Source organism: Canis aureus, chromosome 18 (assembly GCF_053574225.1).
Source record: "Canis aureus isolate CA01 chromosome 18, VMU_Caureus_v.1.0, whole genome shotgun sequence".
NCBI lineage: Eukaryota > Metazoa > Chordata > Mammalia > Carnivora > Canidae > Canis > Canis aureus.
In genome coordinates, this window is record NC_135628.1 from 23,605,741 (window position 1) to 23,628,269 (window position 22,529).

Genomic DNA, 22,529 nt, shown 5'->3' on the forward strand with positions numbered 1-22,529 from the left:
ATGTTAGTAAACTGAACACCAATAAAAAATTTTAAAAAAAAGAATATAAGAATATAAAATTAAAATTAAAAATGTCTGCTCTGTAAAAGACACTATCAGGAAAATTAAAAGACAAGCCACAGATTATGAGACAATATATGCAAAAGATTTTCTGATAAAGGACTGTTTTTCAAAATACACAAGAATTCTTAAAACAGTAACACACACACAAAAAAACTCAACAGTAAGAAAACAGTAAAAAATGGGCCAAAGACCTTGCCAGACACCTCACCAAAGATACATGAATGGCAAATCAGCATATGAAAAATGCTCCACACATCATCTCTCAAGGAAATGTAAATTAAAACAAGATACCGCTATACATCTAGAATACTGATAAATACCAAATGCTAGCAAGGACGTGAAGCAACAGGAATGGTAATACAAAATGGTACAGTCCTTTAGACACTAACAAAACTAAACATACTCTTACCATACAAGCCAGTGACTATGCTCCTTGGTATTGACCTATTAAAATGAAAATTTATGTCTACACAAAAACTTGCACATGGATGTTTATTCATACCTACCAAAACCTACAAGCAACCTAGATGACCTTCAGCAGGTGAACAGGTAAATAAACTGTGGTATATTCAGAAAATGGATTATTATTTAGCACTAAACAGAAATGAGCTATTAAGCCTTGAAAAGATCTAGAAGAACTTTTTTTTTTTTAAGATTTTATTTATTTACTCATGAGACACAGAGAAAGAGGCAGAGACACAGGCAGAGGGAGAAGCAGGTTCCATGCAGGGAGCCCGACATGGGACTTGATCCTAGGTCTCCAAGATCACGACCAGGGCCAAAGGCAGCACTAAACTGCAGAGCCACCCAGGCTGCCCTAGAAGAACTTTAAATGTACATTACTAAGTGCAAAAAAGTCAGTCTGAAAAGGTGACATACTGTGTGATTCTAACTACATGACACTCTGGTAAACGCAAAACTATGGAGACAGTAAAAGGGCCAACGGTAACCAGTGGTCTGGGGAAGGCAGAGATAAACAGGCAGAACACAAAGGATTTTTAGGGCAATGTAGATACTCTGTATGATACTATAGTGGTGAACACATGCCATTATATATTTGTCCAAACTCATAGGAAGGCACCACGCTTTCAATGGGTTGTGCCTTTCCTCAATTACATTAGAGGAAACCCTAATGTAAATGACCGACTTTAGGTGATAATGATGTGTCAATACAGGTTATCAATTGTAATAAATGGACCACTATGGTGGGGGATATTAATGGACAGACTATACATATGTGAGAGAAGGAAGGATACAGGAAATCTCTGTACCTCTCTCTTCATTTTGCTATGAACCTAAAACTGCTCTTAAAAAAAATAAAGTCATAAAAACATTTGTAAGATATTTTAAAATATTTTCTTTCTTAAAAAAATTGCATGAGAAATTTTTAGAGATTATACTTCCATAAACTTATTTACTGCCATATTTATAACCTCTTAATATCTAGTCATACAGGGCTACTCCATTTCAAAAGAATTTAATATTTTCATGTATTACCGCCTTTACCTAGTATACCAGCACCTCATTCTCTCTCTTGTAAACTCCTACTTCAATCTTGAAGATTCACCTCAAGCTACTTGCTGGCATCTTCTACCTCTCTCTTCCCTCCCCCTTTCTCTGCAGAGTTAAAAATTAGCTCTCTCCAAAGTACTTTCTTAATACCCTACTTAGGGATCGTGGTTGTTTACCTGTTCATATTTCTAAATTATTCATTTATTCAAAACTGCAATCCTGGTAATCCAGCATCTAGTTCAATTCCTAGTATGGACTAGATACTCAAAATATGTTGACTGAATACATATATAAATGTATGTTTATATTTGGCAAAGCAATATGAATGACAGATATATGACAAAGAAAAGACACAGCTAGATACTTATAAAAACTAGTAAAATATTAATATTTTAAACTAATGTTTTTAATATTTTAAATAATATGATCTTGGAAGATACAGCAAAGACTATTTTTTCTTTATTACTTATATTACATAATTTGTGTGAAAAATGTACAATCCAGCAGTATTCTCTAGCAACAATTCTCTGGCAGTGGTGTAAGCAAGGCATTTGAATTTTTCTTATTTATTATGAACGCTATTTTGCATTCTTAAAAAAAGTAGAGGACATTTTCAGTCCAATATTTATGTTTACGTTACTGGTACAACTACAGCATACGTTTCCAACCAGTAAATGACAAAAAGGTCGCATACCAAACGAAACTGATCCACTTTTGGAATTCCATCTTCATTTGTCTCAAATTTCTGATTTTGAACAGAAAGCTGTTAAAGAAAACGAAAATGGATAAATCCCCAGTCTAGCAAAATACCAATCTTATAAGCAGTCAATTCTGGAACTGTTCATATTCTGGAGAAGAGAGAACAACTCATTCAAAGGACATACATTAGCTCTTACAGGATAAAAAAAAAAAAACTTTCATGTTAATAACCACTTGTTCCAAGTAACTAAACAGTTCCCGGGGCTCCTCAAGTATTAACAGAGTTGATGAATATAGTATAAGAAACTGCAATACTTCCTCACATTTCAAGTAAAAACATCGAAACTTTGTGGCTTATACCATGTTGGTTTCATACATTAAGTACAAATAAAGTAAATCAAGCACGTTTCTTTCCTTCCTAATACTTAACCTATGTTCAAGAAATACATATTAAACTTTTAAAACTATTACATGTGGAGATTTCTTATATACCCAAATTTTCTGAATCCTATATACTCATCACCCAGCCCCCAAAACCATCAGCCTTATGTATAAACCTACATGTTATTCTTGAGGTAAATCCTATACATCTCATAATTTCATTTGTACATATTTTAGTACATATTTCTAAAAGATAAAGTCTTTATTTTGACACAACGATATCATCACACCAAAAAGTAATTTTTTTCTTTTTCTTATTTTTTTTTTTTAGTAATTCTTCAATACAGGCATACATCAGAAATATTGGGGGTTTGATTCTAGACTACCATAATAAAACAACTATCACAATAAAGCAAGTCAAATGAATCTTTTAGTTTCCCAGTGCATGTAAAAGCTGTAATAACATTTAAGTGTGTAGTAACATTATGCCTAAAAAACCTATATACATATCTTAATTTAAAAATACTTTATTGCTAAAAAGATGCTAACCATCATCTAACTTTGAGTAAGTCATAATCACTAATCACAGACCACCATAATAAATATAATAATAATAAAGAAGTCTGAAGCAGTGCAAGATTACCAAAATATGACAGAGACACTATGTGAGCTAATGCTATTGAAAACCTGACATCAACAAACCTGCCTGACACAGAATTCTGTACCTTCAATTTGTAAAAAATGCAGCATCTGCAAAATGGAATGAAGTGAAGCACAATGAAACAATATATGCCTGTATAAAATATCCAGTTTTCAAATTTTTTTAAGATTTTATTTCTGAGGGATCCCTGGGTGGCACAGCGGTTTGGCTCCTGCCTTTGGCCCAGGGCGCGATCCTGGAGACCCGGGATCGAATCCCACGTCGGGCTCCCGGTGCATGGAGCCTGCTTCTCCCTCTGCCTGTGTCTCTGCCTCTCTCTCTCTCTCTCTCTGTGACTATCATAAATAAATTTTAAAAAATAAAAAAATAAAAAAAGATTTTATTTCTGAGTTATCTCTATACCCAATGTGAGACTTAAACTTACAATCCCCGAGGTCAAGTCACATACTCCAGAGACTGAACTAGTCAGGTACCCCAAGTTTTCAAATTTTTAATCATCTCATAAACATCAGAAATTATTTTACTTGTATATAGTTTATTTAAATCCAGATCCAAATAAGTTCCATACATTGTAATTTAAAAATGAGCAAAAGGACTTATGGTTTCTTTCTGCTCTTCACCACTAAGTAAAACTATGTTGGAAGTAAAAAACATAGCTAAAGGAGGTCTCTGAAAGGTTAAAGAAGAAAACTGGCTAAAGACCCCAGGACTGGAGGAACAACAGTGAAAGGGTGTCTTATGACCCACCGCCCTACATCCAAAAAAAAACAGAAAGTGACTCAACTAGGATAAACTCAAATCAATGAAATTTCTGAAAACTAAAAACAAAACAAATCTTGAAAGCAACCAAAGAAAAACATTACCTATTTGAACAGAGGATTTCTTATGTGAAAACATGGAAACCAGATGGAAGTGGCAGAACATTTTCAACTGTTAAGAGACGAGAACTTTCAACCACAAATTCTATATCCAGTGAAACTATCCATCAAGAAAAAAGGTAAAATCATATGTTCTCAAGAAGGAGAAAAGAATATGTCACTAGACAATACATTCTTAAAGACTAAAGGAAGTACTTCAATCAAAAAGAAAATGAATTTTTGGGGCACCTGGGTGGCCTAGTTGATTAAGTATCTGCTTTCTGCTCCGGTCATGATCTTAGGGTCCTGAGATTGAGCTCCACATCAGGCTCCCCTCTCAGCAGTCTCCTCTGCCCCTCCCCCTGTTTGTGTACAGGCTCTCTCAAATAAATATTTTTTAAAAAAAGGAAATGAGGGACGCCTGGGTGGCTCAGCGGTTGAGTGTCTGCCTTTGGTTCAGGGTGTGATCCAGGGGACCCTGGTATTGAGTCCCACATTGGGCTTCCTACATGGAGCCTGCTTCTCCCTCTGCCTGTCTCTGATGAATAAATAAAATCTTTTAAAAAAAAAAAAAAAGGAAATAAATTTTAAAAAATATAATGGAGGGTAGCCCCAGTGGCTCGGCGGTTTAGCACCGCCTTCAGCCCAGGGTGTGATCCTAGGGTCCCAGGATTGAGTCCCACATTGGGTTCCCTGCGTGGAGCCTGCTTCTCCCTCTGCCTGTGCCTCTGCCTGTGTGTCTCTCATGAATAGATTTTTTAAAAATCTTTAAAAAAAAAATATAATGGAGCATCAGGAAGGAATAACAATGGAAAGAACAGAAATATGAGGGAATGCCAAAGACCATCCCTCTCATCGTAAGTTTCCTAAATCATATACAATGTCTGAAACAAAAGTAATTCAATCACACCATGTGACACTCAAAACAATGATAGCTAAAAGTGGGTTGGGTGAAGGAACCTAAACAAAAGGCCTCTACACTACTCAAAGTGTTAGAACACTGATACCAGTAGAATCCAGTAAGACACATACATATATTGTAATAACCATAACAACCTAAGAAAACTATAAAAGGCAATACACTCAAAGCACCATAAATAAATCAAGATGAACTCTTAAAAAATATTCAAGCAACCCAAAGAAAGGCAAGAAAAGAGAAATTAATGAGTAAGAAATACAAGAAACAAACACAAGAAAGTGGTAGATTTACCCCCAATATATCAATAATCACCTTAAGTGTTGCAACAACATGGATGGACCTAGAAAATATTATACTATAAGAAATAAGTCAGAGAAAGACAAGTACCATATAATTTCATTTATATGTGGAATCTAAAAAACAAAACAGACAAAAGAGCACTGCATGCCAAAATAGATTACAATTTCCCTTATCTCTGTTATCCTACACTTCCAAAGTATATGAAAGCTTTAAGGTCTTGTATTAAAACCCTTTATAACTGAAATATGTAAAGGGTGACTTCGGTTTTCCTGACTGAACTCTAACAGAGTCCTCACAACTATGTCATATCCTGCATCAAAGCAAAGCAAACTGCAGATTATAAATTAGAAAGCATTAAAAGAAAACCACAGGCTCAAAAATGGTGTCACTTGGTAAAGGTCCCACATCAGTAAACCAAGACTTACTACCTAACTGCAGTTTCAACCTCCCCATCACCTTCCCTGAAATGTAATCTCCACATAACCAACATAGGAATTTCCTGGTCAGCACCAGGAAATTTACTGACAGATTCTTCCATTACCTATAGGATGATCTTGCCTAAAACAATGGATTATTTGCAAATAATTTTTTCTACTCCCTCTTTACCTTTAAAAACCTTTCCTATTCTGTAACACTCTGGAGCTCCCTTCTACTTACTAGATGGGATGCTGCCAGATTCGTGAACTGATTAATAAAGCTAATTAGATCTTTAAAATTTACTTAAAGTTGACTTTTAGTAATTTAACAATGTCTTACCTTCTAATAATGCTTATCTTTCTGTTCATTCTTTCTCTCATATGCCCACATTGAGTCTTAATTCCTTTTCACTTTGTTTTGTGCGTGATTCTACCTCATTATATCCAATGCCTGTCTTTCCATTAATTCTGAGGCAATTGATTGTTTTCTCCAAGGCAGAGGGAGCACAGTACATGCTTCCTAATAATAAGCCTCTTACTTTTCTAACAAGCCTCTTACTAATAAGCCGTAAAAAATGAGATAGTGAACCAGCACACTGGTTTAAGAGATATAAGGGAACTTAAGAATTCATAAGATAATAAAAATGCTAAAGTATGATTAACTAGAAGGGTGCGATAGAAATGGCAGAACAGAAGATGACTGTAAATTGTCGGTTCAGATGACCAGACTGTTTGGAGGAAGCTAGGAGAAATGGGATAGGGGTAGAGAGTGCACATTCTGAAGCCAGACTCGATAGGTTTAGTTTCCACCACTTAGCAGCCATGGGGTCTGGACAAATCACCTAATTTCTTTTTGCCTCAGTTGCCTCACTTATAAGCCCACTACAAGAATTAAGATGAATATAGGGATCCCTGGGTGGCTCAGGGTTTAGCGCCTGCCTTTGGCCCAGGACATGATCCTGGAGTCTTGGGATCGAGTCCCACATCAGGCTCCATGCATGGGGCCTGCTTCTCCCTCTGCCTGTGTCTCTGCCTCTCTCACCATGTCTATCATGATTAAGTAAATAAAATCTTAAAAAAAAAAAAAAAAGAATTAAGTTGGATAAATACCTGCAAAGTAACTGATACATAGTAAGCAGTCAATTAAGTATTACCTATTTTTGTTTTTTAAATTTCAGGTAACTTGGGACATCTGGGTTAGCAATATGAAATGCTGTCTTTATGAGGGCCCCTAGTCTTATCACTATGAAGAGCTTGGTAATTAAACATTGACAATAGTTGAATCTGGCTGACGAGTAGTATAAAGGGTTTCATCATTTATTCTTTGTTTTTGTGTAAAACTTTCCACAAGAAAACAAAAATTAAGATAATAGTTTTGCTTGTCCTAAGTGGCCCACTTTTATCTTAGAGATAATGGTTTACATGACAGACTAGATTTCCTTTCCTGTAATTGCTAGAAGATTAGAGATATCGTAGCGGTTTATTCACAAAAAATATATTCATCCAGGATGGGAAACAGGCTTGTTCTTCAATCAATACTATTCCTTATAGGTGCTATTTTGAGGTCATATCTGAGCTCAATAAACATGACCACAATCATTTTGCAGTGTCTGTTACAAAGAAGAATGACAACATATGAATTGTATATTAGCACCTCTGAAAACAGGTGTGATCTTGTTGTTTTTAGATTTATGTATTTATTTATTTACTTAAAGAGCAAGAGAGGAGGAAAGGAGGAGAGAGCGAGCAGAGGGAAAGGAAGATTCTTAAGTAGACTCCACACTGACTGTAGAGCCTAATGCGGGACTCAATCTCAAGATCCTGAGATTATAACCTGAGCCGACGTCAAGAGTCAGAGGCTAAACCAACTGAGTCACCCAGATGCCCCTAGCATTAGTCTTAAAAAAGAAAGTGTGGATATAGTACAACACACAAACATAAGACGACTCTGAAAAGCGGAAAGAAGGTGAAGTCGCTAGGGACCTTGGAACTTGAGGAATGACATATTGGTGAATTTCCTGGGTTTTCTTTCGATCCTCCTATATCCCAGAGGGAGTACAGAAAAACCTGTAACTCAGAAACACTAAGAGCCATATATCCAAAAAAAAAAAAAGCCCCTGGGAAAGCCAACTCCCTCTACCCAAAGAATTGGGAAGAGGGTGGTCCAGCAGCAGAAAAAAATTTTGGTAACATTCCCTACTCCACCCAAGTAACAAATGAAAAACTATCCCATCCTACTCACAGTGTCAGCAGGGCTGAGTGGGAAGCTGGACATCCACTCCCACCATCAACAAAGAGACAGAACAAGGCAATGTGACACTGCATTAGCTGGCACTCTACCCAACTGATACTGTCAGTGGGACCTAGCAAGGAAGCTAACTTCTAACCTTACTCAGCAGCAACAAAGTGGAACAAAGCAATGTGATAGTGTTAGTGAGACTCTATTTTTCCTTCTCTACTCCCCAAGTGTCAGCAGGACCCAGTGGAACTAGAACTTCCATGCTTACCAGGCAGCACAAGGAAGTAAAATAAGGTGGTGGTGGTAAAGCAGTTATTTCAGTATGGCTCTTGCTCCCCAGTGCCAACAAAACTCAATGGAGAGATGAATTTCCACCACAATCAGCAATGAGAAGCAGCAAGAACTCACTGCAAATCAGCATTCTGCTTTTGCTGGGATCAGCAGAGACCACTGGGGAGATGAAGATCGAACCATATCTGAAACTGAACACTACACCTAAATGAGGACCAGTCTGCAAAAAATAAAGGTTCAATAGGATGCAGAGTCTCAAAACATAATACCCAAATGTTCAGGGTACAATCAAAAACCACATGTCAACTAAGATCCAAAAAAAAAAAAAAAAAAAATTCCCAACCTGCATAAGAAAAAGACAATCGACAGATACCAAGGTGACACAGATGTAGAGATTATCTGACAAAGATTTTAAAGAAGCCATCATAACAATGCTTAGAGACAAATTACAAACACATATGGAACAAACAAAATAATAGACTCAGCAAAGAAAAAAGAGAAAACCAAAAGAAAACATTAGAACTGAAAAAAAAACGTAAATTTTTTAACTCACTGGACTGGGTCAATGGCATAAGGAGTATGACAGAGCAAAGCACCAATGAAATTAAAGAAAAAAAAATAGAAAACACTCACTTGAACAGCAGCCAAAAACTGGACAGAACCTCAGGGACCTGTGGAATAGTAACAAAAAAACCCAGAACTTATGTCATCAGAGTTTCAGAAAGAAAAGAAAAAAAGAGTGCAAGGCCAACAAAATATGTAAAGAAATAACTGCTGAACCAAATTTCACAAATCTGGTGAAAAGCATAAACCTGTAAATTCAAGCCTCAAAGAGAGTAAACTCAAAAAACACATTCAAAGACACATCATAATCAAATTGTAGAAAACTAAAGACAAAGGAAAACTGTTAAAGTACTAGAGAAAAACATCACATTACCTGAGACAAATAATGATTCAAATGACAGTGGATTTCTCATGAGAGAAACCATGAAGGCTCAAAGAAGGTGGCACAACATTTTTCAAGTACAAAAAGAAATATAAACCCAGGATTCTACACACATCAAAAAGTATTCTTCAGAAATGAAGATGAAATCAACGTGCTCCCAGATGAAGGAAAACTAAGAATCTGTCATTGGCAGATTTATCTTAAAGGAATGGTGAAAAGAAATTCAAGCAAAGCAAATGACAAAACAAGAAATACTGAAATATCAGGAAGGAAAAAAGATTACAAGAGTAAAAATATGGGTAAAGAGAATAAACTATCCTCAAAATTAACATTTTGAGAAACTCCTCCAAGCTCTCTGCACTTGGATCTAATAAGAAAAAAAGAATAATGAGTCTCAGGCTCTTGATTGGGTCCTCAAAGCAGGTTCAGAAACAAGAAATTCCTGTACAGAGAACACTAGAAATGTCAGTGGATCCATTCAGTCTAGAACCCGTAATTCTCTTGCATCCAACTCTACAACAGTAAGATCAATTCCACTCAGTCTGCTTATGATGCTAGAATCATTTCCAGGGGTACCTGGATGGCTCAGTTGATTAAGCATCTGCCTTCAGCTCAGATCATGACCTCAGGGTCTTGGGATAGAGCCCAGAGTCAGGCTCTCTGCTCAGTGGGGAGTCTGCTTCTCCCTCTCTCTGCTCCTCCCACTGTTCCTGCTCTCTCTTGCTCTGCTCTATCTCTCAAACAGATGGAATCTTTTAAAATACATAAATAAATGAATAGGGAAAAAAAAAGAAAAAAGAAAGCTCAAAATTGAAGGAATCACAACAGCAAACTTTTTAAAAAATCACTTCCAGAATTTAGGGGGCTGCCATCCCTTTTCCTTTTGTAAGATTTCTTCTTTATTGGAATATTCTTGAGAGGCACACATCACAGGCCACATGACCTAGGTCTAAAGAAATAATAGAACAAGGAATACTATTTTTCCCCCACTGATTTTTGGATTAAGACTCAAAACAATGCATAATGTGTGAAAAGTATATCCAAATTCTAAAAAGAAGTGTTAAACACATCCTCGCAAGACTTTCTAAGAAGAGGACTTCTCACCAAACCATTCACAGAAGATAAGGTTAGAGATACCTTGATAAACAGATTATATAATGTAAGGGACTCCACAGTAATCAGTATGATGACATTTATTGGTAACTTATTTCTAAGCCCTGGACCCCCTTCTGCAACTGTTTATCACTGGCTTCAGTGGAGACTATGCCTTCAAGACTTAATATGTTTAGTGAAGGAAGAGGTGGTCTGCACAGAGCCTCAAAAGACTGAAATTCTGTGATGGGACTTCACTTCTTAAGTCACACAATCCTCATGTCCACACTTGGGATAACCATGTGTTCCACCACATGACTATTTAGGATGATGCAATGAGATAGTTTCTTAAAGCACTTTAGTTAAATGCCAAACATGCAGTATGTGCTCCTAACAAGTGAGGATGTTATCATATTATAAACAGATATAATAATATCCTTAATTTAATAATATTTGGCCATACTATGGGAAAAAATCAAATATATGATTTTTATAAAACATGTATTCACATGAAACTAAAACTTCTTTTAAAATGGTCAAAAACAAAAAAAATAAAATGGGCAAAAACTTTTTATTTTAAGCATATATAGTAGGCCATAAAACATACCTAGAATTAAGGTCTTAAAGAGGTTTACATAGAAGAAAAAGAATAAAAGAGAATTCAGGGTAGTCTGGATGTTCTGTGATGGAGTTCAAAGCGGAGGAAGGAAAGAAGAAAAGCTAAGAGGTTGCTGATACACTGGGAGAAAAGAAAGACAGTGGGCAAAACATATTGGAGATATAAAAGCAGTTATTGTAAAATAAGAGGTTAGAGAATCCTGCCAGGATAAAAACGCACTGGACTGGATTCTACTACTTCTATTAAAAAAGTTAAAGGGGATCACAAAACCCTGGTTTTAGAAGATAACTTAAATTGCAAGAAAGTATGCATCTCAAGTTAAGAAGGTCCAGAAAATCCAAGGTTAGTTGTGCAATGGGTGATCCGAATGACTACTAACATCTCCCAGAATTACGTTAGGAGTTGGAATTTTTAAAAATCTTCAAACAAGGTTCTAAAGAAATGTACAAGGAGCCATAAATAAGAAATCTGTAGATGAGCTCAACAAAACACATGGTATACTTAAAAAAAAAAAAGGGAGTACTATTTCAGTACATAATTGTGACTAAAATTTAAACATTCATTCTGATACTATAAAGACATGCATTCACTCATTAATAGGAGTGCCTCTTCTACACCAGCATATTGTGGTTATAGCAGCAAATAAGACACACAAGCTGCCCCCAAGCAGCTTACATTCTATTGGCAAAAGCAGACAATAATAACCACAAATAAAAGAAATACACAGAATGTTAAGAGAAAACTAAAGCAGAGAAAAGGACTGCATTTTAGATTAAGGCTAGATAAGGCTGAAAAAGTGTCATTTGAATAAAAGAAAAATATCATTCACCTCTTTTTATTGTTTCCTCCCAGCAGTACCCACACAAAAACACAATTTTTGTGGTTTTATTTATTTGAGAGAGAGCACACATGCGTGCACATGCAGGGCAGGGGCAGAGGGAGAGGGAGAAGCAGATTCTATGCTGCACAAGGAGCCCGATCGATACAGGGCTTGATCCCAGGACCCTGAGAATCATGACCTGAGCCAAAGGCAGATGCTTAACCAACTGAGCCACCCAGGCAGCCCCAACTTTTGTGTTTTGAAAACTTTTTTTCAATATAACAATGTCAAAATTGCTCTAATTTTTAAAACTGGCTTCCAGCAAAGCCTTTAAAGATTTCATTATAACCAGGGCACTTGGGTGGCTCAGTGAGTTAAACATTTGACTCCTGGTTTCAGCTCAAGCCATGATCTCAGGGTTATGAGAGAGCGCCAGTGATGGGCTCCACCCTCAGCTCCAAGTCTGCCTAAGATTCATTCTCTCCCTCTACCTCTCCTCCCCCTACTCGTGTGCACAGATGCTCTCTTAAATAAAACCTTTAAAAAAAGAATTTCATTATAACCTAAAAAATATCTGAAGAATATAAATGATTTTAAGATAAAACATTACCTTTCAAATGTACCAGTGAAAAGTTATGGTTTACTGGAGGTAAAAGGGTCCTGCATACTCAAACATAGTTTTCTATAGTTAAAAGCAGTCTTCATAATATTCTTATCATTTAATGGGGGTATCATAAAGCAAAAAATTACACAAAACCAAAATATCTTATTATGATCATCAAAATACCTAATCTATTCCAGAGTCTATTTTAGAGTTTTAATATCAAATAAACTTATTTTAATTTTGCTAATTCTAAAACTTTTTAAAGCCATAGAGTGACAGTCATCCATTCATGCCCCTGGAATAAGATCCTTTGATAATGAACTGGATGTTCCAGTTGAACTCTGAATACTGCCTTTTCAAACATAGCCCTTGGGTCTTGGCTTTCTGTCATTTTATAAATTTTGCACTATGTGCTTTTGTTGTAACTTGCCTAATTCTTTAAGAAGGAAGATAAAAGTATACGTGATCTTTGGTGCTAAACTAAGTTTCCTATCAATAAAATAATATAAAAAAAAAAGAACTTGAAAAAATAAATTAAATAAAAATAAAAAAAGAACTTGAACTAAAAAACTTTTTTTAAAATATCACAATAGCTCCAAAAAAGGAAACAACACATATATAGAATCTGTAAGCTCAAAATAACAAATGCTGATTAAAAAAATCAAAGACGACCTAAATAAATGGAGTTCATGGATCAGTCTGGTAAAGATGTCAATTCTCCCCCAAACTGACCTACAGTTAATGTAATTCCAACTAAAATCAAAGCAGGGTTTTTGGTACTCATAGATAAGCTGTTTCTGAAATGTATATGGAAAGGCAAACATATCCAAATATGTAAAATCTGACAAAGGAATTCACACTAACTATACTGCCCAATTTTTTTTTTCTAAATGAGGGGATTTTAATGAATACATACCTGAATATAAAGGACTCCAAGCTAAGAATATAAAATCAAGGCAGCTATTTTGTTTTGAACAAGAAAGTGGCATAAGCAACTCTGAGTATCCTGCTCCCCTCCCACCAACATGGGAGCTTACGCCCAACAGCACTCCCTACCCAGTTTTGGGAGAAAAGTGTCTTCTATCAGGCCAGTACTATCATCTACTATGATACCTTCTTACAAAGCAGGCATGTCATCAACCAACATCTGCTTACAGTAAAAAAAAAAAAAAAAAAACAGGTCCAGATGGAATAGCTTGGAACTTACATTTAGAGAGAGGGACTTTCATTCAGTTGAAGATGAGCAGATGTGCTGACACACGGTGACTGACCACTGATCTTACATTAGGTAAGATGAATGGATTTGTCCACATTCCCAGTTCCTCCCATGTAAAAATCACTTCTATGTTAAAGCTCCTTTCATGAAAACATACTCTGACCATATAATGTAAAGGAAAGCTCACCTAGCCTCAAGTCTTCAATATAGAAACAATGAGTAAGGACAGGTTCACTGCTTTGATCATGTTCAGAACATTGACAAGGGCAAAGGGTGAGCTGGGCCCAGAAGCATCTCTACACTGTGCCAAAATTTCCATGTACTGCTCTTCCCCCGAGCCTCACAATGGTCAGCTGGCCAGTTGTACACCATGCACACTGGTTCTCCCACAAATAGCCCTATGGCCTTCACATAGTTCTTTTCCTCCAGGGTAAAGCAGTGATAAATCCATGCAGGAAGACTTATCATGTTTCCTTTTTCCATGAAAATGCGGATCCACTGGTACTCTTTATCTCTCACATCAAAGTACCCACTGCTATCTAAGATGTACCAGATCTCATCATATAGGTGCAAATGCTCCTCATAGAACATCTTAATCTTTTCTTCATAATTTGGTAGTTTATCTTCACATATGGTTATTATGTCAATTCAGGAGTAGTTTCTCTCTCTTCAGATTTTCTCTAATTCTAGATCATTCTATTTGTCAGCAGCCAGCTTTCAGTAAAAAAAAACCCTAAGCTGATGTAGCTGCTCCAGGCTGATCAGGTGGCTGGGCTCAGCATGATGGGGCCATCTTGAGTCACTGGCAGACACATCCATTTACCAGGTCTGCACCATGGCTGGGCCAGGGCACCACAAACACTTGCCTTCATTGGGCCTTGTCCCAGTCCACTGACCCTGTACCTACTACCCAGTACTTATGGCTTACCATAAAGATACCGTAATCAAGACAGTGTGGTATTAATGGAACAAATAAAGAGTCCAGAAACAGACTTAACACAAACATGACCAATTAATATTTTACAAAGATGTAAAAGAAAGTCAGTAGAAAATAAGTCTTTTTAACAAATGGTGTTGGAACAATTGGACATCCATATGCAAAACACACATTGACATAAATCTCACTCCTTACAAAAAAATTACATCAAAACTTTTCCTAGATCTAAATGTAAAGCATGTAACTGCAAAGCTTTCAGAGGTAAATACAAGAGAAAATCATCATGACCTTGGGTTAGGCAAAAACTTCTTAGAATACTAAAATACACTCCCATAGAAGAAAAACAATAACAAATTGAGCTTCATCAAAATTAAAACCTTTAAAAAAAATTAAAACCTTTTTCTCTGCAAAAGACACTGTTAGGAGAATGAAAATAAGCTGTAGACTAGGAAAAATGTTTGTAAATGATACACAGGATTTGCATCTAGAATGTATTTTTTTATAAAGATTTTATTTATTTATGAAAGAGAGACGGGGGGGGGAGGACTGCGCGCACACACAAGTGGGAAGAGGGGCAGAGGAGAAGCAGATTTCCTGCTGAGCAGGGAGCCCACTGCAGAGCTCAATCCCTGGGATCATGACCTGAGCCAAAGGCAGTTTTTTTTTTTTTTTTTTTAAGATTTTCTGTATTTATTCATGAGAGAGACAGAGAGAGAGAGAGGCAGAGGCACAGGCAGAGGGAGAAGCAGGCTCCATACACAGAGCCTGATGTGGGACTCGATCCTGGTACTCCAGGATCATGCCCTGAGCCAAAGGCAGATGCTCAATCACTGAGCCACCCAGGTGTCCCCAAAGGCAGACATTTAACCAACTGAGCCACCTAGGCACCTCATCTAGAATATATTTTTAAATGCTCATCACTCAATAGTAAGAAATCCAATTTGAAAATGGGCAATATACTTGAATGGACACATCACCACAGAGGATATGTGAAGGCAAATAAGATATTCAGCATCATTATCCATTAGAGAAATGTAAATTAAAACCACAATGAGACTACTATAGACCTATGAGAAATGGCTAAAAGAAAATAATGGCAATAATGTTAACAATGATGAAGAGCATTTAAAACTCTCATTCACTGCTGTGTATAGGAAAATGTCTGGTAGATCCTTATAAAGTTATACATATAATTACAATTCACCCAACTAGCTCTCTCTTGGGTATTCAATCCTAAAGAAAGTAAAATACATGTTCACATAAAACCTATACATAAATGTTCACAGCAGCTATATTTATAATAGCCAAAAACTGGAAACAACCCAATGTCCTTTAATAGGTAAACAGATAAAACTTGGTACATTGATAAAATACTATTCAGCAATAAAAAAGGAATGGACTACTGATACACTGAAAAACTTGGATGAATCTCAAAGGCATCATGCTGAGTGAAGAAATTAGTCTTAAAAGATCCATAATGACCATTTATAGGACATTCTTTAAAAAAAAAAAAAAAAGATTTGAGAGAGAGGGAGCACAAGGTGAGGAGAGGGAGAGAGAGAAGCCAAGCAGGGAGCAGATACAGGGCTCGATCTCAGCACCCTGAGACCATGACCCAAGCTGAAGGCAGACACCCAACCAACTGAGCCACCCAGCCACCCAGAGTCCTTTATAGGACATTCTTTAAAAAAAAAAAAAAAAAAAAAACCAACTACTACTACAGAGATAGAGAAAACATCAGTAGTTGCCAAGGCTTAAGAGTTACGGGGAGGGACTACAAAGGCACAGCATATAGGATTTTTTTGAATTATGGAAGCGCTCTGTATCCTAATTGTGATGGTTACACTAATCTATACGCATGTTAAAATTCATAGGACTGTATGCCAAAAAACAGTGAACTGTACTACACACGTTAATTAAAAAATAAAGTTTTAGGGGCACCTGGCTGGCTCAGTTGGTAGAACATCCAACTCTTGATCTCAGGGTTGTGAGTTTAAGGCCCACATTGGGCAAAGGGATTACTTAAGAAAAATAAAATTAAGTTTTAAAAAGACCTTAACAATAAAGAGCAGAAATTCAGCACAACAGTATACTGACTCATATAGTTCTTTACTACCATTCGATGAAGAAAGAAAATAGATGAAATAAAGACTATTACCATACTCAAATGATATTTTACGACAGCTCTGAGGAACATAAAAATATGCAAGACTTTTATTTCCATCCCTCTGATATGAAGAAGAAATAGATTACTAAAGCAAAGATTAAAATGATGCCAGTTTAATCATTTCTATGACTATGATGTGTAAATACTAAGCCAGCAAAAGGCTAAAACTTGTGAATAATTAAATGGGGAGGCAAGATGCCCAATGATTACCACATGCATAGGTATAAACACTCTTTTGGTAACAGCTTTATTGAGATATAATTGCTGTTAAACAAACTACATATATTTAAAGTAATATGATTAGTTTTGATATATGTACAGATCTACTAAATCACAATCAAGCTAATGGAACATAGTGATTATGCCAAGAAATTTCCTCATGCCACTTTTGTAATCCATCCCTCCTTTCCCCTCTACCCTCAAGACTCCAGGGCATTAATGATCTCCTTTATGTCATTATAGATAAGTATATATTTTTTAGAAGTTTATATAAATAGAACCATAAAATACGTACTTTTTCTTTCCCCTGGCTTCTTTAGCTTGGCAGGATTACTTCAAGATTCTTCCATATTATTGGTTATATTAATAGTTCTTTTCTTTTTATTGCTAGTAGTATTCCAATAGATATACAGCACTGTTTAACCATTCAGTTAGATAGATATTTCAGTTTAATCCCAGTTTTGGGCTATTACAAATAAAATGTCTTTGAGTATCTGTGTCCAATTCTGTGTGGACATATGCTTTCATTTCTCTTAGCTAACTACCTGGGAGTAAAAATGGCTGAGTCACATGGTAGGTACATGTTTAACCTTTTAACAAACTGTCAAATTTTGTTGTCCAGAATGGTTGCTCCACTTACATTTCTCTCAGCAATATATGAGAGTTATAGCTGCTATACATGTTAGTCAGTACTTGGTATGGTCAATCTTTTTAATTTTAGGCTTCCTAGCAGAGGCATAGTAGTAGATCATTTTGGTTTTAATTTGCTTTTGTCTAATAATTAAAGATACTGAGAGCATCTTTTCCCATGTTTATTTACCATCTAGGTATCTTATTTGGTAAGATGTCTATTTAAACAATTCTGCCCATTTTTAAACTGAGTTGTCTTATTACTGAGTTTTAAGTTTTTTGTAAACTGAATATAAGTCTTTTGCAAATATTTCTCCCAGTCTGTGTGTGACTTGCCTTTCATTTTTGTAACAATGTCTTCTGAAAATCAAAGTTTTGAATTTTGATCAAATCCAAATTACTGATTTTCTTTTATACTTGACGTTTTTAAATATCCTCTTACAGGAAATCTTTGCCAAACTCAAAGTCAATAAAATTTACTCCTATGTTTTATTCCAATTTTAAAGACTTCAGTTTTAATAATGATTCAAAGGGGCACATGTACCCCAATGTTTATAGCAGCAATGTCCACAAAAGCCAAAATATGGAAAGAGCCCAGATGTCCATCAACAGATGAATGCATAAAGCAGATGTGGTGTGTGTGTGTATATATACATACACAAAATGGAGTATTACTCAGCCATCAAAAAGATGAAATCTTACCATTTACAATGACGTGGATGTACTAGAGGGTATTATGTGCTAAACAAAGTCTACCAGAGAAAGACAAATATATAATTTCACTTATATGTAGAACTTAAGAAACAAACCAGTAGAACACTGGAGAGGGGATGGAAAAATAAGATGAAATCAGAGTGGAAGACAAATCACAAGAGACTCCTGAGAGTTACTGGAGTAGAAGGGGGTGGAGGGTGAGGTAGGTGGGTGTTAGACATTAAGGAGGGCACATGATATAATGAGCACTGGAATATGCAACTGATGAATCACTAAACTCTACCTCTGAAACTAATAATACACTATATGCTAATTCATTTTAAATAAAATAAAGGCTTCAGTTTTACATTTAGGTCTAAAACACATTTAGACTTAATTTTTATAAATTGTGCAAGGATTAAATCAAAATTTCTTTTTTATATACAGATATTCAACTGTTAGAGTACAATTTGAAGATGATCCTTTTCCTCACAGAATTGCCTTGAAATCTTTGTCAAAAATCAAATCATATATTTTTACTATTTCAACTGCCTTTATTCTGTTCCATTGATCTCTATATATCTAACTTTAAACCAACACCACAATATCTTGATTTATTATAACTTTATTAAGTCTTAAAATCAGGTAGTTTAAATTTTCAAAATTATTTTAGCTAACTCAGTTCTATGTATTTTCATATAAATTATATCTGATTGTCAATTACTGTTTAAAAAAAAAAGGCCTAGAAGGATTTTGTTGAAATTGTATTGACCCCATAGACCTATTTAGTAATTCACATCCACACAATACTAAGTCTTCCAGTCCATAACCCTGATACGGCTCTCCATTTATTTATGTCTTCTTTAGTTTCTCTCAACAATACATCATAGTTTTCAGGGTATAGGTCTTGCAAATTTTTTGTCATATTTATCCCTAAAAATTTTATTTTCGTATTTTTGATACTCATGTAAATGACTTTTTAATCTCAATTCCCTATTATTTGTTGCTAGTATATAGAAACATAGTTAATTATTAATTTTGCGTCTTACAACCTTTATAAACTTACTAATTCCAGTAGCTCTTAAGTACATTCCTAAAGACGGCATATAATTAGTCATCTCATCATCAGTTTTTCTTCCTCACTTTTAAACTGTATGCATTTTATTTCTTTTTGTTGCCTTATTATACTGGCTAAAACCAGGATCAGCAAAAAAAAAAAAAAAAAAAAAAAAGCCAAGAATGGTTTTTACATTTTTAAATGTTTAAAAGAAAATTAAAGCATACTATTTCATGACACATGAAAATTACATGAAATTCAAATTTCAATGTCCATAAATAAAATTTTAATAGAACAGAGCCATTCATTTACATGTGTGTGTTTAGGGCTACTTTCTACAGCAAGAAAGAACATATGGCTCACAAAGCCTAAAATATTTACCATCTGGCCCTTTATAAAAAAAACTTTGGACCCCTGGGCTAGAATCTTCAGTACAATGTTAAGCAAAAGAAGTAAAAACAGACATCCTTCCCTTGTTAATACTTAATCCCTCATAATCTGTAGGAAGAGTAAATTTAAGCCATGGATAAAAAAGCAGCTACGTGGTTTATAGTGAAAACAGAACACTTACTCAGGGCTCATTTATTTTCCACATATGCATGAACTGTTTATAGATTTATATAGGACAAAATCTTTACTGTTAATCTTGACTTTAATAAAACTAAAATCTTTACTGTTAATCTTGACTTTAATAAAACTAAAACAATAGCATATGTAAAATACATATCAAGCTAATTTGTAGTAAGTACACAACAGGAGATAGGAAGTATAGTTTACGATAAAATTTTTTTAAAAAGGGAAAAAACGGAATCCCTGGGTGGCTCAGCAGTTTAGCACCTGCCTTCAGCCCAGGGCATGATCCTGGAATCCCTGGATCAAGTCTGACGTCGGGCTCCATGGAGCCTGCTTCTCCCTCTGCTTGTGTCTCTGCCCCTCTCTCTGTATCTCTCATGAATAAATAAATAAAATCTTAAATAAAAAAAAAAAAAAGGAAAAAAGTTTTCTACTAAATTTTTCTACTACTTTTTCTACTAAAAATCTACCACTGCTTTTTACCCAGAGCAATATGTTGAGGAAAACCACTATAAAATCATCACTTTACATATTTAAATATATATAAATATATTTGCACATATTTATATATATTTTTATATATATGACTGATCTATTTCAATAAAAAATAACATACCCATAATAAAAGGCAACCATAAGCATACAAGTCAGAACTTGGAGAAGCAGGCTTTCCCATTTTCAGTTCAGGTGATATCAAACTCAAGTCACCAACCATCATGTTCACTGAAGTTCGCTGACTCTATAAAAACAATAGGTTAAATATTTTAGAGGCAACACAGATGAGGTAGCCTTCTGTGAAGTCCTCTGCATTTAATCAACACAAAAAACTAATTCATTTGAAATATTTCATTCTCTCTTGCTTTCAAATATTTTTACTCAATATCTGCTATTGTAAATTACTCTTAAAATCAGTTTCATAAAATTAACAGTGAGACACTGGTTACATTTCACATTACAGACTCAAGTAGATTCAAAACCAAGAAACAGGGGATCCCTGGGTGGCTCAGCAGTTTGGCGCCTGCCTTTGGCCCAGGACGTGACCCTAGAGTCCCGGGATCGAGTCCCACTTTGGGCTCCCTGCATGGAGCCTGCTTCTCCCTCCTCCTGTGTCTCTGCCTCTCTCTCTTTCTATGTCTATCATAAATAAATAAATGAATCTTTAAAAAAAAAAAAGAAACACCGATTACCTAAACATTTAGAACTTCTTTTAAATATAAGGTACATAAGTGCAAGAAGGAGTGCTATTTTTTAATTCTGAAAATTCTAAACAGCGTTTTTAAAAACTAGAAGTCTACAAAGTACTTTCCTTCCTTACTGATTATATTCTAAGTATACTATTTCTTATGTGTCAAAAGATGATGAGTGGTAAGAACGTGAACCCTGGATTCAGACAGACCTTGGCTGCAATTCCCACTCTCCCACTTACTTGCTGTGTGACCTTGGGCTTTAACCCCTTGAACCTAAATTAACTGTAAAATGGAAATAATACCTATCTTACAAAAATACTGAAAAAAGATAAAAGTAATTAGCACAATAAATACCTAGTACATACCACTAAGTGTTAATTATCTCTTCTTCCACTATCTTTATCTTTCCTTCTCACAGTGTGGTCAAAAAGACCTAGAGCTAAGGCATCACCTGAGATCTTGTTAGAAATGCAGAATTTCCATCCTAGAAATGCTGAATAAAAATGTGCATATTAACAAGATCCTAGGTGATTCATATGCACCATAAAAGCAATGATCTTGACAATAGACTACTTTTCAAATTTTTCTTCCTGATTAATACTTCAATCTGAGAGTAGTATGAAAAGAGTAGAGCAAAGGTGAGTTTAATCAGTATCTCAGAAAAGTAATTTTAAATGAAGATTAAAACAATGGGGAGATAATAACAGTTGACAGATTAGTAAAAGAGGAAGAATAATTCTTGGAGTAGTCATGATATATATACACAGTTGTTCAAATGGCATGCTCAAAAGGTAAACTAACCAAGATCCTTAAGAGTTGAGAACTTTTTTAAACTCCTAATTCAGTTATTTTTCTTAGGACATTACCTTAATTTTCAGAAAAATTAATAAAAATATTTCAATACATCTACTCTGTATAAGTCTTTTAAAATCCAACATTTCGTTACAGTTTTACATTTCCATTTTCTCATTTTTTGAGCTACCATATGAAAACCATTAAGACTACATATACACAGGTGGCATTACCCTATGACTTGCAGACAACGAAAATATAAAACATTAAGACTTACTACTAGTCAAAAGGGATCTGCTCAGACAATAAAATGTTAGCAAGAATGTAGAGAAATTAAAATCCTCATACATTGCTGATGAGAACATAAAAAGATGGAGCCACTTTGGAAAATAGTTTGATTCCTCAAAAAGTGAAAGAGTTACCATATAGCAAAACAATCTCAGTCCCAATAGGAATGAAAACATATGTCCACACAAAAGTTTGTATAATAATGTTCACAACAGCATTATTCATAATGATCAAAAAAAGAAACTATCCAAATATCCACCAACTAAAGCACATAAAAACAAAATATGGTACATCCATACAACAAAATATTATTTGGGCATTTTTAAAAAGAAATGAAGTTCAGATACATAC

The 22,529-nt window shown here is 35.2% G+C and overlaps 1 protein-coding gene and 1 pseudogene across 6 annotated transcripts in view; both read right to left on the reverse strand.

Annotated features, from left to right (window-relative positions):
- Window positions 1–22,529, reverse strand: part of STK31 (serine/threonine kinase 31) — an 86,563-nt gene that overhangs the window by 16,646 nt on the left and 47,388 nt on the right. For 3 of the 6 annotated variants that reach the window (XM_077856505.1, XM_077856507.1, XM_077856509.1), the window contains exons 22-24: window positions 20,528–20,650; window positions 8,972–9,009; window positions 2,270–2,338 (exon numbers count right to left, since the gene is read on the reverse strand). In XM_077856505.1, coding sequence (XP_077712631.1) covers window positions 2,270–2,338; window positions 8,972–9,009; window positions 20,528–20,650 — 230 coding nt within the window. The remainder of the gene's footprint in view (window positions 1–2,269; window positions 2,339–8,971; window positions 9,010–20,527; window positions 20,651–22,529) is intronic. The other 3 variants (XM_077856506.1, XM_077856511.1, XM_077856508.1) reach the window with 2 other exon arrangements.
- Window positions 13,829–14,472, reverse strand: LOC144288439 (acireductone dioxygenase pseudogene; annotated as a pseudogene).